We start from the raw sequence: 15,228 nt of genomic DNA on the forward strand, positions 1-15,228 counted from the left end.
TTAATGTATACAACAAATCTGTAGCACTGCCAAGAAATTAAGCACAAATGCCACCTTTGGGATGTGAATGTCTGAACATAAGAGCTTCAGAGAAGAGAAATCCTCAGGTATGTTCAAGGCAGCAGTGCTACAGTGGTTGAATTAACTCAGGTCTTGGGGTTTTTTAAATAACCTTCCAAGGAATCTGATTAGGATTTTTGGTTTTGAAAATAACTTCCAAAAATCTAATTTGTGTTTTAAAATCCATTGACAGTTTGGTTTCTCCTCATTCACTCCCACTTTGCCCTTAGACATCACTCAGAGCTGATGTGAAACCATCCAATGTGGTTATTTCCATCACCAAATCTGTGTATAAATCAGGGATGCATCAGAGAGCACATGGAAAGATGTTTCTATTAAACCCTGAGGTTGGGGAACCTTGCTGGACCCTCTGCCTGACCAAGTGGGCTTTGAGTCTCCTGCCTGCTGCCATCGGGCACTCAGATGTGGTTTGGTAGTAATTAAGTGCATAGTTAACGATCCCATTGCACACCACGGGCCAAAATGGTGTGTCTGCTTAATAGATTAAAGGAAAACATTCTCTGAAAAGCACAGGTAAACAAGACACTCATCCCTCAACCTTTCACCCTGGAAGACCAAGGTTCACATCCCACTGGAGCACAAATAAATAGGGACTGGACGCCCCCGGCTCACTGCTGGGGGGGTTATAGCCATGGTGGTACAATTCTGGAGCACTACAGAGTTGGTGGGGATGGGAGAGGATGAATGGGATGCAGGCTTGGAAGGGGCTTAGAGCAGAGAAATTCCTTAAATCTCTGCCCATCCAGAAAGTGACATGGATTTACTTACAGCCAATACAGTACGTAGAGTGGCTGCCTAAAATTCTTCTTAAAAAATTATTTAGGCAGCAAAGTGGAGTTTCCAGGAGCTTTCACTGCACAGATCCCATTCCAGCAGCCCCTTCTGCAAGGGCAGAAGCCCACGCAACACTGAGATTTCCTGATTTCCCTGTGGCTGTAGGAAATAAATGAGCTGGAACGACTCTGCAAACCACCAGCCTTCCTGCACATCCCTATAGTGCAGGAGGAGGAAAACCTGTGTGGTAAAGAGCACCCTGAGAAAACAGCCAGATTTCCCAAACATCCCCATAAACCTTAATGAAGAGCTTGGGAATATCTGGTTTATTTATTACTCCAGCCACAGGCTAAAAAAACTTTAGCAAGAGCATTAAATTTGGAAGAGAACCTGGGATATTCCATATTTGCTGCTTTAAACTCACTACACACCAGACAACTTGGGGTTTGGTGAGTATTAATCTTGGTATTTCTAAAACATTTAGATGAAAAAACAGTGCTATTGTTAAATGTTATATTTAGCACTAATAAATTATTACTTCTACTCTCTACACACAAAACTACTCTGCAAAAATGTTGTAATTTTACATTTTACATGAAAATATGACAATTTTAAGCAGTGGTTAAATACTTACAGAGAAGTAACTGGTTAAGAAATGGCTTTGATATACAGCTGCTGCCAGGAATTCTCTTTGTTGGTGCTATTGAATCTCTCCCTTCTTCTGGCATTATTAAATAAAGGCACCTGCTCTACAAATCAGCAGAAATCTGGAAAATCATTATCACTCCAACACGGAAACGATGCCCATCACGACAGAACAAATGGGGAATGGAGCCTGCACAGGACTTTTAAAAAGGGCTCTATTTGTCAAATTACCAGAGGAAAAGTTGATCTTACTGTTATGGACTTTATCCACTTCCAGGTCACATCAATTAGTCACAGCAGGCTCGTGGAGACTGGAACTAATTTACAACACTCTGAACAGGCCCGCCAGCTTCTCCAATGAATTTCCAGGCAAATATTGGGACTTACTTCAGATGGAGCTGAAAAACCACCAGCAACAGAAATCCAGCTTAATGGTTCCAGTAATGACCCATTTTGCACCACGAGAAACAAAGCCCTGATTGTGATAAGAATAAAGGGAAATATCTCCTGCAGAGAATCCAGGGTTATGTTTATCTAATCTTTGAAAAAAGAAAGGAGTCGTAAAAGGTTTAATAAAAAATACTGAGCGTCTTTAAAGGAAGTTTTCAAATGCTTTCCAGTCTCTGACAGCTCATTTTGACAGAAATTGATTGTGATAAAGAATTATGAATCAGATAGCAGGGAAATTAAATTAAGCTGATTATTATCTTGTCAGACACACACATTATGTCATGTTCGTTGCTTTAGACTTTTGCAAAATGATTGTTTCATTCAGGTTTAATAAATTTAGAATATCCTAAGCAATACACACAGGCATGGCTGTAAAACATCTTTATTTTTAGACATTTCAATTTTATTTATTTTGATATTTTATTTATTTATATTTTGGTTTATTATTTTATATAATTAGCATATGTATATAATTCTCTAGATTGTTTGTATTATTAAATATGCATGTTTAGATTAAAAATATGCAATATGAAATATTTTGTTCTCTGAAATCCCCCTTTATTTAGGTAAGGGCTGTGAGCAGCCTCTGTGCTGAGTCTGGATCTGGCAGCTCCTTATGGTGACTGGCACCATTGGAAGACCTTGGAAAGCTTTCCCAAAACCTGGATCCTGCAGCCCCTTTGATTTTCCCTTTTGAACCGTGTCATGCAGCTGATCCAGGCTGAGTTCCCTAATAAAGAGCAGCAAAGGGAAGCAGGAGTCTCTCAGTGCATCTTCTCCCAGTGAAAGCAGCTCCACTGGCACGTGAAATTAGTTACAGATTGTTCACGTGGGGCCTTTCCCTCAAGGAATGGTAATGAAGGGAGCTGCTTCCGAAACAAGCAAGGCCACTGACCCTACTCGGGGTTCCTCTGGAAAAATACTGCTTGAAACAAGAAAGTTGGGAGCCAAGTGCTGTTGGGAGCTCAAAGCAGCCTGAGCAAGAGGTGAAGGCAGAATTGCAGAGAAAATCCTGAAATTGAAGTCAATCTATCATCAAACCAAAGCTCATCAAAGCTCTGATAAAAAAAAGTTTACCACTAAAATCGATTTCCATCAGTGCATAGTGAGTGTTTCCTTATGTATAAAACAGAAAAATGATCACAGGTCAAAAGCAGAATGACAACAGCTAAAAACCCCCAAGATTTAACTGAAAATGAAATTTAAACCCAAGTTTTAAGCACAAGGTTACCCACTATCCTCCTCACTGCTAACAGATCTCAGAGACCTAAATTACCCCAGAGGCAGCAAAGGCTGTTTAAGAGTATTTAGTGCAGACTGCCCCATTCAGCTGATGGCCCTGTGGATGTGCTGCCCAGCTGGATTTTGGGATCAAAGCCTCGGCACAGGCACATCCTACAGCGGGTGGATACTGCCCAAACAAAGGTTCCACGGGATGCACTGCCCCCTGAACCAACCTTTCCTTTAACTGCTCCAGCCAGTCATTTCTGCAGCATCCAGAAAAGCAAAGCCTCAGGTGCCCTCTGCTGGCTTTTGAACGACTGAACAGAAATGTTAAAATCGAAGATTTTTAGGTGAGGGATAGCCAAGCCCAGTCCCACACTCAAACCCACACCATCTCCTTGCCAGTTTTTCCAGTGGTCCCTTGTTCTGTGTGTAAGAACAGAAAACCCTCAGAGATGTTTAAGCACGGGCCTCTCTCCATATCAGACTAAACATTTTTAAACACCCCAGAAAATCAGAGCTTATGTTGTTATACTTAACATTAATTACTCCCCAGTTGTCCTAAATCTCTCTCAGTAGTACCCACTTTATTTTCTTCTTCTTTTCCCCCCATAAAGATCGAATTTTTTGGATGCCTTCCCACAGGAAAGACATCCCATGTGCTTGTCCATCCATGTGGAGAGACCTGTAGCAGCCACACAACCTGCACACACACCCAGAATGAGTTGTCTGTACAATTTTATTTTCCACCTGCAATTACATTTACAAATTGTCCCATACAAGTAAAGCAGTTTTCAAAGTGAACTCAATCAGAGCTACAAAAATTATTCTCTTCTCTATACACGGCACCAGCTTCAGAATTTATGTCTATACACAACTGCTGATTATGTTTAACAAAAATTCACAATTTTTTGGCTCCAAAGATCTCCACAAAGGCAACTTGATAAGTTTTATCCTGTTGCAATCATGACATCAAAGTTCTTGTTTTTGTTTTGCTTCCCTCTCCTTTCATCTGAAGCTTTGCATGGCTTTGTTTTGGAATTCTAATGAAGACAAAGCTACCACAAACCAGCAGTTTTAGAAACAGAGGATAAAATGCTGAGCAAAACCATCCAGCAACATTTCAAGCAATGTTTCACTTTAGATGCGCCTGCTCATCAGCAGAAATATTGAAATTTTAGCTGGTTCCAGAAAAGCACAAACAAGTGATTTAACATGAAATGAACTTTACAAACAGTCAACTGACAGAGACAAAACAAGGTCGGAGTGAGGAGCCAGAGCTGCTCAAGGAAGAGAAATGTTTTGGGGAGCCTGAAGGGAGGAAGAATGAAACTCAAATATTGCTTTAAGAGTAACTTTCAGCTTTAAGCATTTCCAAATCCCATGAGAAAAATGTATGTATTTAAAATATAACTTCAACCTTTCTGGATGCAGCTCCCAGCCACGAGTGAAAGCATTTCCCCAGGAGAGGGCAGGAGTTCTGTACACAGGAGCTGCCAGCCCCAAATCCTGGCATGGCTGAAATACACAGCAGCTCCTGGAGTGGAGTCAGCAGGGCAAAAATGGCCAGTCTCAAACACCTATTTCTGCCTAAGCCTCTTAGCACCACAGTCCCCCAGACATAACCTTAATTATGTCAGTCAAACCTTTGTATTTGTTAATTCCTTTCAAGAGACAACACTGGAAATCTGTGCTGGTTCTGGAGTTCGCCAGCCTGGGATAAGATCAAAACTCCACAACAATCAATAAAATAATGAAGCTTATTTAACCTTTCTGTTGCAGCAGTCTCACTCCTAGTCTATTTTTAAATCCCTCCAAGGCTCACAGCAAGGCAACAGACTGGGAAAATCAACCATGTGGGAGCTCAGAATTGCTGTCTGACCCTCAACTAATTCCAGAATGGCCCAAAGCAGCCTAACAGCAGCATCATTTTTAACATTAGAAGAAGCCAGACACAGTAGCTGGAGCTGTCTGCTTTCAGACACTGAACCCTCAGCAGTTCATGGACAGCTCTGAGTAAACTCTGGTGTGGAGTGATTCCACAGCAGGAAGCTTCCAGCACTCTCATGATATGAAGTAACTGAATATTAAAAAGCTGAAGGAAGTCCAGCAAGGCAAAGGCACACACACAGTCACCCCAGCTGGGTAACTGGGTTGCATAGATACACCATGACCATGGTTACAATGATCAGAAGCAGCCAGGGAAGAAAATGAAGGAAAAAGTCCCTTTCCAGGATGATTTAGTAATCATTTGAAGGAATCATAGCCAGGCTACAGCCGTCAATACATGGTTTTTAAACATATTCCAATTTCTCCTGTGTACAGGAGGAACACTCAAGGTGTTTACATTTTTTTAAAATGTCACTTTCTTTCTAACAAGTGAAAAGATCCCATTTTCAACTCACGGTTTTAGTTCAGCTGCCAGCGTGAGAGAATCCCACAACATTTCAGGTTGTTTTGTCTATCTGATTTTCCTTATTTTTACAGTAACCTTGATTACTTCAGTACATAACATCCTGCTCAACCCTCAGAGTGAGCTGGGTAACACATTCAAAATAACATCTGAAACTGCTCTGAAACCTTTGATCATTTTTGCACATTTTCACTGAAAAAATCCTGCTTGAATAAAAAAGTGAGTTTTTACTTTTTCCTTAAACAATTCCCTAACACTGGAAAACCCAAGTGGCCCTGAACACCAGGCAATTAGGAAACAATTCCAAGCCTGGTGCTCTACACCTTCCCTCACCCCTACAAAGACCAAAAATAAAAATGAGACCAAAAAACTCAGGAAGAGAATTTTAACGTCACTGTTTTCACAACACATCACAAGTGGTCTCAGGTACAAATTTCAACAACCATTTCTTATTTTACAACTGCAACAAGAGTTTGAAGCTACTGAGAGCAGCCAGACTCTCTTACTATGCAGAAATATAAAGAGATTGCTAAAATTAGCTCCTCCATACAACCAGAATATTAAAAACAATGGGATGTTATCTGCAGAGAGCAACAGACCTGGCAAAGAGTCCAAAAATATATTTTATTCCTCCTGCACTGAAGTGATGCCACCATACAAGTCCCCAGTTATATGAAATCAGCTTTTGGTAACTTATTTTTAAACTAAACTGTTAATTTCAGCACATTTATCCTAAATTTTAAAGACTAAAAAACTCAAAGTCCACTTATTTGCTTCAACAAGTGCATTTTCCAGGAGGTCCATGCTGTCCATCCCTGCGTGTTCCAGGAGTTTGGCTCTGTAGGAAAATGATCTACAACAATGATCTGAACTGATACATCAGTTCTCCAACCAGAAACAGTTCTCATAATTTAAAAAAATCACTTCATAATTTAAAATATATCTCACTGACACTCTGCTTTGCTTGGAACTAGAATATATCACCATTAGTAGCTGACTTAGAACATCAACTTGAATTTGTGAAAAAAGCTTGCAAAAAATAGATCAACTTCCAAATGTACAGAAAAGGACATCAGAGCTGATATTTTTGGGTCACTTAATGTATTTTAGAAAGAGTAGCAAGCTGGGAGTGAAGTACCCTATATTACAAGTATTCAAACACCTAAGCTGGACTCTTTTACACCTCGAGTGTAGTGCAGGGTTAGTTCCAGACAGGGAATTTGGAAGCAGGTCCAAGGAACTGCAGCTCTGCTCAGTTAGACTTGATCACGTAGGCGGGCCAGTCTCTGTGACAGCTCATCCTGCACAGTTGGAAAACAAACAGGGAAAACCAACCCTCAGCAACAGGAAAAGCAGCTTTTGCCACCTCATGTCCAGCTGATGAGAAATTCTCTCATGGCTTAACAAGATTTGCTTAAGATCTCAAGCATGGCTGTGAGGGAAGAGTTTCAGAACACAAAATTAAGCGGAGAAAGAATTGTTTCAAAGAATGGGGAATATTTGATAGGACAAGGGGGCTGAAATCCTTCCCTGGCAGGGTGGGGAGGGCCTGGCACAGGGTGCCCAGAGAAGCTGTGGCTGCCCCATCCCTGGCAGTGTCCAAGGCCAGGTTGGATGGGGTTTGGAGCAACCTGGGATAGTGGAAGGTGTCCCTGCCCATGGCAGGGGTGGCACTGGGTGAGTTTTAAGGCCCCTTCCCTTTAACATTCAACAAGTGTATTGTTAAAATTACTTTGACAGCAAGACTTTTAACCACACAGTTTCCTTGGAAGAGCTGAAATAGAATTTAGCAATTTAGCATTTTGTTTTGACTGAGTGAAGCATTAATTCTCACATCCCATTTCTCCAGAAAACATTACCTCACTGAAATCCAACATTTACCTGCTCTGCTGAGGCCACACTTGTAGCAACTGAACCTGTCTGTCCTTGAGGTAGTTCCATGTTCAGATCAAGGCTAAGAGGAGAAAACAGAGCAAAGACCAAGTCAGGCACGGGTGGATCAAGGGGGCAGCACAATATTTGACAGCAGAGGAATAATGAGACAGCACCCCCTGAACACTCCAGAGTTACACATGCTGGTGAGTAATTTTGACTCACTACCAGGACAAGTCAGGTATGTCCAGAGGTAAAAGGAAAATTGTGTTTTTTCTCTGCTTCCAAGAGACAGCTTATAAAACAAGGGTATTTGACCTTAGATATAATCAGCAAGGCCTGTGGGAATCAAGATTTATTTTAAAGAAATAGAAATTTCACCTACCCTGCTTCATCTGCCATTTCCTGCAGGAGCATGTCCACTTGGTTCTAAAGGAAAACAAAATGGATTGCTGCATTTGGAGTTTCTGACAACCTCTTGTTACATTTTCAGAGAACAGGAATTATTTTAACAAAACTGATTTAAAGGTAAATCCTTTTGGCAGAATAGTTTTGTCCTTAACCACTCGAAGGTATGAACTCAAAAATAAGGAGCAGAGGTGCTCAGCAGTTAAAATTACATTAATTGAATTCTGGCTTGTAAATAATGCTTCTACAGAATTCAACTTATCTGTAAAAAAACCCAAACATATACCTGAGTGTTTCAAGTGCTGTTAATGAACAGTTTAGACACACAATCTAAGATCACCTTGCTAAAATATATTTTATCATTCTTACTTGTGGCGTTGTTAATGTCGTAGTGTTGCTCATTGTGTCTTCCATCTGTTGTGTCTGAACATCCAGTGTCTCAAACTGATGCTCAAATTTGTCCATTAGTGCAGATATCTATGAAAAATATGAATCAAATCACTTATCTTTGATAAAAGAAAAAATACATCTTAACTGGAAAACTCTTGATTGAATTTCCCTTTCTAAAACTTGTGCCTGTTGTCCCTTCTGCTTTTGATGTCAGCTCCAAGAAAATTAAGTCTATTTACCTTTTCCAAGTTCATGCTCTTCAAGGTGGCATCCATGGACTTCACCACCCCTGCCATCGACTTTGTAACCTGAAACAAAGGGAAAGACATTATTACAAGGAAAAAACAGCAGTTTAGGAACAAATCCTTCTATGTGGGGGTAGGGAGGCCTGGAATGGATTTCCCAGTGAAGCTGTGGCTGCCCCTGGATCCCTGGAAGCATCCAAGGCCAGGCTGGGCAGAGCTTGGAGCAGCCTGTGATATTGGAAGGCGTCCCTGCCTAAGGCAGGAGGTGGCACTGGATGGCTTTAAGGTCCCTTCCAACCCAAATTATTCTGGGATTCTGGTATTTCCTACCCAGCTCTCTTATCTCTGTTCACAGAGCTTTGACAGTACCAAATAGGAGGGAACATCCTATTGCCATCTGGAATGTCGTATTTTAAATAGCTCCTACCATTCCCAGGTCTAGAAATTAACTCAGCCTAGAAATTAACTTGAAATACACATTCTGAGGCAAAATTCACTAAAAATGAGCTTTATATGGCATTCATTTCTGTAGACTTGAGACCTGTCACTGTTAAGGGATACATTTGGTCCACGGTTACAATAAACTTTCAAGGTGAAGAGCAATAAATCAGTTTACCTTAAACAAATATCTATTGGAATCACAACTCCTACCTCATGACTTCACTTTGAAGGGGAGAAGTACCTTTGTGAAATAATCCAAAGAGCAGCTGCCAGAGGAACTCCAGCAGCCAATTTACTCTTGGCTACCTCTGAAACCGAAAGTGAAAGCTCCCAGCTGGCTGCAGCCGGGATGAAGCCACTGCAGAGAAGATGAGAGGTGTCCTCCTCGCCCCTGCAGGGGGGGGAGGGCCTCACCTTGCCCATGGTGACAGCAGTCTGGACCCTGGCAGCCACGGCGTCCACGCGGGCGCTCATGCGCAGGAAGTTGATGGCCTGGTTCTTCTGGCGGATGGCGTTCTCGGCGTGGATCCGCGCCACCTCCATGTTCCCCTTCTGGATGGCCTTGGCAAAGAGGGACACAAAAGGAAAAGCCTTTTACCCTTCCCTGCTCCTGGACATAGGGTGTCTGTGCAGTCTGTTTTGGCTTTGAAAGAAGCATTAATTAGTCACTGTATCTTTTTCTATTAAAAAAGTAAACAAATCGCTCCCTCCTCCCACAACAGATCACGAACATTTCCAAGATGAGAACTCCTAACTTCTTTCCAAGGAAGGCATTGGAAAGAATGCACTTCAAATAGACAGTTTTGCACAGCTACTGAAACACAATTTCTGTTCCTGAAAACAGTTTCAGTCTCAAGACACAAACACAGGCACAGGTGGTACAGCTGTTTCTCATGGGAAAAAACACATTAAATCAACTCAGTCTCTCTCTTCACCACTTCAAGGACTCAAAAGCTGTTTTGAAGTTCCTTTCCACAAGCCCATTTAATACAAGTTGATAAACATGAAGTGGTTTTAACTCTGAGAATGACAGTCTCTACCAAAGCACATACAAGACAATCCTCTAGGGAAGCAAATGCCATGAGCCATCCATGAGGATTTATCCTCATGTTTATTAATAAACACAGCAATATTTAAATCACATATTTTAAATCACAAACATTGATCACATGATTACGAGCATGCACACCAGGGAAATGACAACACACCAAATGTCTTCCTGCCCTAAGAGGCAAGAAACAGATTGAAAAACTTGGTTCAGACCTACCTTCTTAATTTTAGCTTTCTCAGCCTTTTCTTCTTTGTCGCATTTTTTGGAGTTTCTGTTGAGCTCCTTTGCAGCAAACTTCAAGTTAAACAGGTGTTCTGCAGTGCAAGTTAAGGGACTAAACCTATTTCAGAGTGATAAATCCAACCACCAAACACCCCCCAAGAGAAGATGAGAGTGGTTCTCTGCTGGTTACTTTCACTCCCACATCAGAAGCCTGAGACTCCCAGTGAAATTATGTGGTTTCCTGACCTGCCTGGAACCTCCCCATCCAAAAAACCCCAAAACCACTGAAGAACACAACAAATGAACTGTGTAACAGCAAACTGGCTCAGCTGGCCACAGCCAGCTACAACCCAGCAGGATCCTGGATTTAAATTGTTCTTCCAGCTCCTTCCCAGCCCTGGGTCATGTGAGTGATCCCAGGCTCCCTGACAGCTCCGTCATCTGACTTTTGGGCAGAGAGTACTCCAGTCAGGAAGAGAAACTTTAAAAACAAAAGTTCAACTGCTGAAACTGAAAGCTCCAAGAAAACAGTAAGACAAGCCTTTGGAGTGATTTGGAATGACTGCACTAAACTATTACCAACAGAGAACAGAGTGTGTGCTGTAAAAATAACAACCAAAAACACTTTCCTAAAATACTGCTGATGAAAGCTTCCAAATAATATCAGTCCTTTTCAAACAATGTGTAAGTAAAAAGCTTTGTAGGTTTCTTTCCTGCCACCTGTGGTATCCTAAGAGGAAGATCCCAGCAGGTTCTAAGATGATTACCAATTAAGTGGAAACACAAAATTAAACATTATGAGTACTTGAGGTTTCTTCCATATTTCAAGCATATAAATTATTCCAGAACTGTTTTCTGCTTTAAAGTCCAGCCATTCCTCTTATTCTGACAGCAACCTGGAGACATTAGGAATGTCTTTTGTTATCCTATAAACATCACAGGCAGGCTACAAACAGGTAACATATGTCACTGTGGATAGGGTATCTATTAATGTAGCTACCAAAACCAGAGCAGCTTATTTTGAAATAACTTCCTCAGTTACTCAGCTAGAGAATTTACCTGACATTAAACCAGCTCACCCATCCCTGAGGAGCACATTCCTGCTCCTCCCTTCAAATGTCTTTCTCAACGTGCCACAAACCAAGTGGAACCCAACTTCCACCTCAGTCTGTGACTCACAGTCAGCTGCTCCAGCAATCCCTACCAGGACAACCGGCAATGCCAGCACTGCCTGCACATTCCAACCACACTGAGACCACAGCAATCCACACTGAGACCTCTGAGCTCTGTAAGTTTTCTGCCCCTGCGTGTCAAGATGGTTTTATACATATAAAGTTTCAGTCAGCTCACACAGGGCTCTGCATATAAATTCTTTCCAAGAGCAGGAAGCACAGCTGACGTGGTGGTTGTCTGGGGACAGCCCAGCTGACATCACTCCAGTTTACACACATGTATGGTGTCCCATCTATACTATTTTTAGTATAAATTGTGTTTTCTGCCTCAGGAAACAGGAGGGCTGTCCCTCCAACCACCACATCCCTGTCTCCTCCTCCTCACTCCCAGCCCAGGCTGCCTCATCACAGCTTGGGAAGAGACACCGAACTTCCCACCCACTTCCTTGTCCCTTCAGGGTGGTGAAATCACAGCATCACGGAGTAACTGAGGTTACCAGGGACCTCTGGAGATCACCCAGTCCAATCCCCAGAAAACACCCGGAGCAGGTGACCCAGGAACGTGTCCAGGTGGCTTTGGGATTTCCCCAGGCAGGGACTCCACACCCCCATGGCAGCTGTTCCAGTGCTCTGCTCCCTCCATGGAAATAAGTTCTTCCTCGTGTTGAGGTTGAACACTTGGTTTTTAGTTTATGATCACTGCTTCTCATCATGGTGCTGGGCACCACTGAGCAGAGCCTGGCACCATCCTCTGACACCCCCTGGAGATACTGCTATGGAATATGAGATCGCTTCTCACTTTTCTCCTCTTTAGAAGAGACTTCCGAGGTTGAGCGATCTCAGCCCCTGCCGGTGTCACACCCAGCCCTCCCGCTGCTGCCTCTCGGTCCCCGCGACCACCGCCATGAGGGGGATTCGCCCCCTCGTTCCCCGCGCCCCGGGGGCTCCTCCCGGCGGGGAGGCCTCGCTCGCCACCGCCACCTCCCCCAGCCCGGCCCGGCCCAGCCCGGCAGCTCCCGGCCCGTCCCCTCGCGGTCCCGCCCGAGGATACTCTCCATGTTGGACATGCTGGCGGCCCCGGGGGGAGCGGCGCGGCTCCGGACCGGGCTGGGGCAGCGCTGGGCCCGGGGCGGCGGCGGCTCCGGCGGCTCCGGGTTCCGGCCCCGTGACGAGCCGGGGCGGGGCCGCGCCTGCGGCTTTGGGCTGGGAGGGAGCGGGAAGCTCATCCCGGCCCTCCCCTGCTGTGGGCCGGAGCACATCCATAGGTTGGGGTGTTTCAGATCCCAGCCAGCCTGGCTTTGGACGCTTCAGGGATGGGGGAGCCCGAGCTTTCCTGCGAATTCTATTCCAGGGCTTCACCACCCTCACAGGGAAGAATTCCCTCCTAATATTGAATCTAAATGACAGAATATCCTGAGTTGGAAGAGATCCACAAAGATCACCAGTTCTGCTCCTGGCCCTGCACAGACACCTCAGCAATCCCACCCTGTGCATCCCTGGGAGTGTTGTCCAGACCCTCCTGGAGCTCTCGCAGCCTTGGGGCCATGCCCTGGGAGCCTGAGCAGTGCCTGACACCCTCTGGGGACAGAACCTTTCCCTGATCTCCAGCCTGACCCTGGCACAGCTCCAGCTGTTCCCTGGGTCCTGTCCCTGTCACCACAGAGATCAGCACCAGCACCTGCCCCTCTGCCTTCCCTCACGACTGAGTTGCAACTTCGCTGAGTGTCCCCTCAGTCTCCAGCTGAACAAACCAAGTGCCCTCAGCTGCTCCTCAAGGCACTTCACCATCTTCATGTCCCCTCCTTTGGACATCTCTCCTTCAGTTTGAATCCATCCCCCAGCTGCGCCGTCTCTCTAGGCCCTTGTAAATAGTAGTGTCTCTTCATCTTTCTTCAGCTCCTTCAGGTACTGGAAGGCCACAATTAAGTCACCCCAAAGCTTCTCCACAGTGGACGCCCCCATCTCTCCCAGCTTTTCTCCAGAGCAGAGCTGCCCCATCCCCTCTAATCATTTGTGGCCTCCTCTGGACTGGCTCCAGGAGCTCCACATCCCTCTGGATCCCGGGGCTGGAGGCAGCTCTGCAGGGCAGGATCCCCCCTGTCCTGCTGCCCACACTGGGATGAGCCCAGGGCTTGGGGGCTGGCGGCTGGGCCATGTCCAGCCTCTCAGCCACCAGGATCTATATTTAACAATATTTTCTGCTGAGGTTTCTCAGACAAAACCTGCCAGAGGAGTGATGCATCTGTGCTGGCAGTTCTTCCCAGGTGAAATGCCTGCAGGAGTTGTGGATACGGTAATAATGCAGGAGAGCTCGTGGCAAATGAACTGCGAAGAGTGTGGCAGAAGACACTTGAGCAAAGCCAGTAACTAATTATTCTTGCTGGTGTCTCAGGAGTCTGAATTTATAGTGATAAAAACCAGTCCTGGCTGTGAAAGCTTTGAAACTGAACTGGTGACACCACAGCAGTGACAGACTCCATGTGTGTAATAGGAGAGGTCTGCAGGAAGGACCTTTTTATCCAGGAGATGGGAAAAGATGAGATTTTCTGCATCTGATAATTCTCAGTATCACCAGTTCACAGAAGTGTTATTATCTATGGTTTTAAACCACATCTTGGGAGGGCTGCAGGAGAGATTTAACATATTTAATAATTCTCTGTTTAAAAGAGTCTGTTCCTGCTTGGACAACCATCCTGTGTTCAGCCTCCTGGAAGCTTGCACTGTAATCCTCATGAGTAATAGTTCTTTAAATGAATAAGGTTTTCCAGGGTCAGAAGCAGACTCTAGATCATTGAATATCCACCTCTTTTTTCTCTAATATTCCTGGAACTCTCTCATTAGGACATGATTTGGAGGTGGCAGTGATATTAGATAGGAAGTATTAGAGTGATCATCTACTCTGAAAAAAATGATTCATTTCAGTGCTGTCAAAGAGAAGTGAACCTGGCCTAATTACTCACAACAGTGTTAGAGACCAAAGCAGCAAAACCTGCTCAGAAACAGGAGCATGCAATGTTCTACCTTAATTAAACCTGGAGAAGCATCAATCAGTGTCACACAGGTGTCACAGGAGGAAACACACTGAGCTGCAGCTTTCTCAGAGCTGCTCAGGACATTAGCTCACAAATTCCAACTGAAATCTCTCCTTCTTTATGACTGCTGAGGAAATATCCTGATGGTATACCTTAAAAAGCTACCTGAGTTAAAAAAGAAATAAATGTTATTGGTTTGGGGTTTTTTCCTGACAATCGTCGCTGAATTTTCATTATTAAAAAAATCTTCAAATTTGGAAGAAACACATTACCAAGCAATTATGTTCAGCAACCTGAATTAAATATGTTACCTACTGTGGGTCAGGTGTAGAGACACACCAAGATGTTGGCACAGATTGCAGTGAAACCTATGTAATTTAATAATTTACAAATATTTTCATTATAATAACAGCTGGAAGCATAGGAGGGTCCCTCCTGAGCTGTGCTTTGAGTGCAGAGTGAGGCTTTGCTCACGGGAGCTCAGTGCCCAGACCCTCCAGCCTCTCTCACCCAGGAGAAAAAGAACAACTTTGACATTGGAATCCCTGTTTTTTGACATCTGAGTCACCAATGGTTAGGTGGAAATAAAGCTGTTGATTAATCCCTGATCTCTTGGTAGAGACCTTCTGCCTCTAAAATGAGGATTTTGCTGTATCTCAGGTTTTGAAAGGTGAAGGTGCCGTTGGTGGCTTTTTTCAGCCAATAAAATTGTAAATAAATTGGTTTACCTTCAAAGAGTCATGGGTGTCCAGTACTGCTCATTAGACTAAAATCACCTTGCACAGACATGATTTCTGAACAGTTCCCT

General features: G+C 44.0%; 1 protein-coding gene across 1 annotated transcript; it reads right to left on the reverse strand.

The window, feature by feature from the left end:
- Positions 1–3,895: 3,895 nt before the first annotated feature.
- CHMP1B (charged multivesicular body protein 1B) lies at positions 3,896–12,583 on the reverse strand. The gene is made up of 8 exons (XM_054641349.2): positions 12,440–12,583; positions 10,211–10,308; positions 9,358–9,504; positions 8,497–8,565; positions 8,237–8,344; positions 7,845–7,888; positions 7,469–7,541; positions 3,896–6,888 (listed from the first exon to the last, which is right to left on the reverse strand). Exons 1-8 carry the CDS (start codon positions 12,453–12,455, stop codon positions 6,844–6,846), a joined length of 600 nt encoding a protein of 199 aa, XP_054497324.1. The 5' UTR covers positions 12,456–12,583; the 3' UTR covers positions 3,896–6,843.
- Positions 12,584–15,228: the final 2,645 nt, after the last annotated feature.

The sequence above is a fragment of the Agelaius phoeniceus genome, chromosome 14 (genome assembly GCF_051311805.1).
Source record: "Agelaius phoeniceus isolate bAgePho1 chromosome 14, bAgePho1.hap1, whole genome shotgun sequence".
NCBI classification, from domain to species: domain Eukaryota; kingdom Metazoa; phylum Chordata; class Aves; order Passeriformes; family Icteridae; genus Agelaius; species Agelaius phoeniceus.

What these genes read in the sequence shown, in the direction of transcription:
- CHMP1B (XM_054641349.2), bottom strand. An exon ending in AGAAAGCTAAAATTAAGAAG is followed by an intron (nt 9,505 to 10,210) that starts GTAGGTCTGAAC and finishes CTCTTTGCCAAG; the next exon opens with GCCATCCAGAAGGGGAACAT. An exon ending in AGAGCATGAACTTGGAAAAG is followed by an intron (nt 8,345 to 8,496) that starts GTAAATAGACTT and finishes TATTTTTCATAG; the next exon opens with ATATCTGCACTAATGGACAA.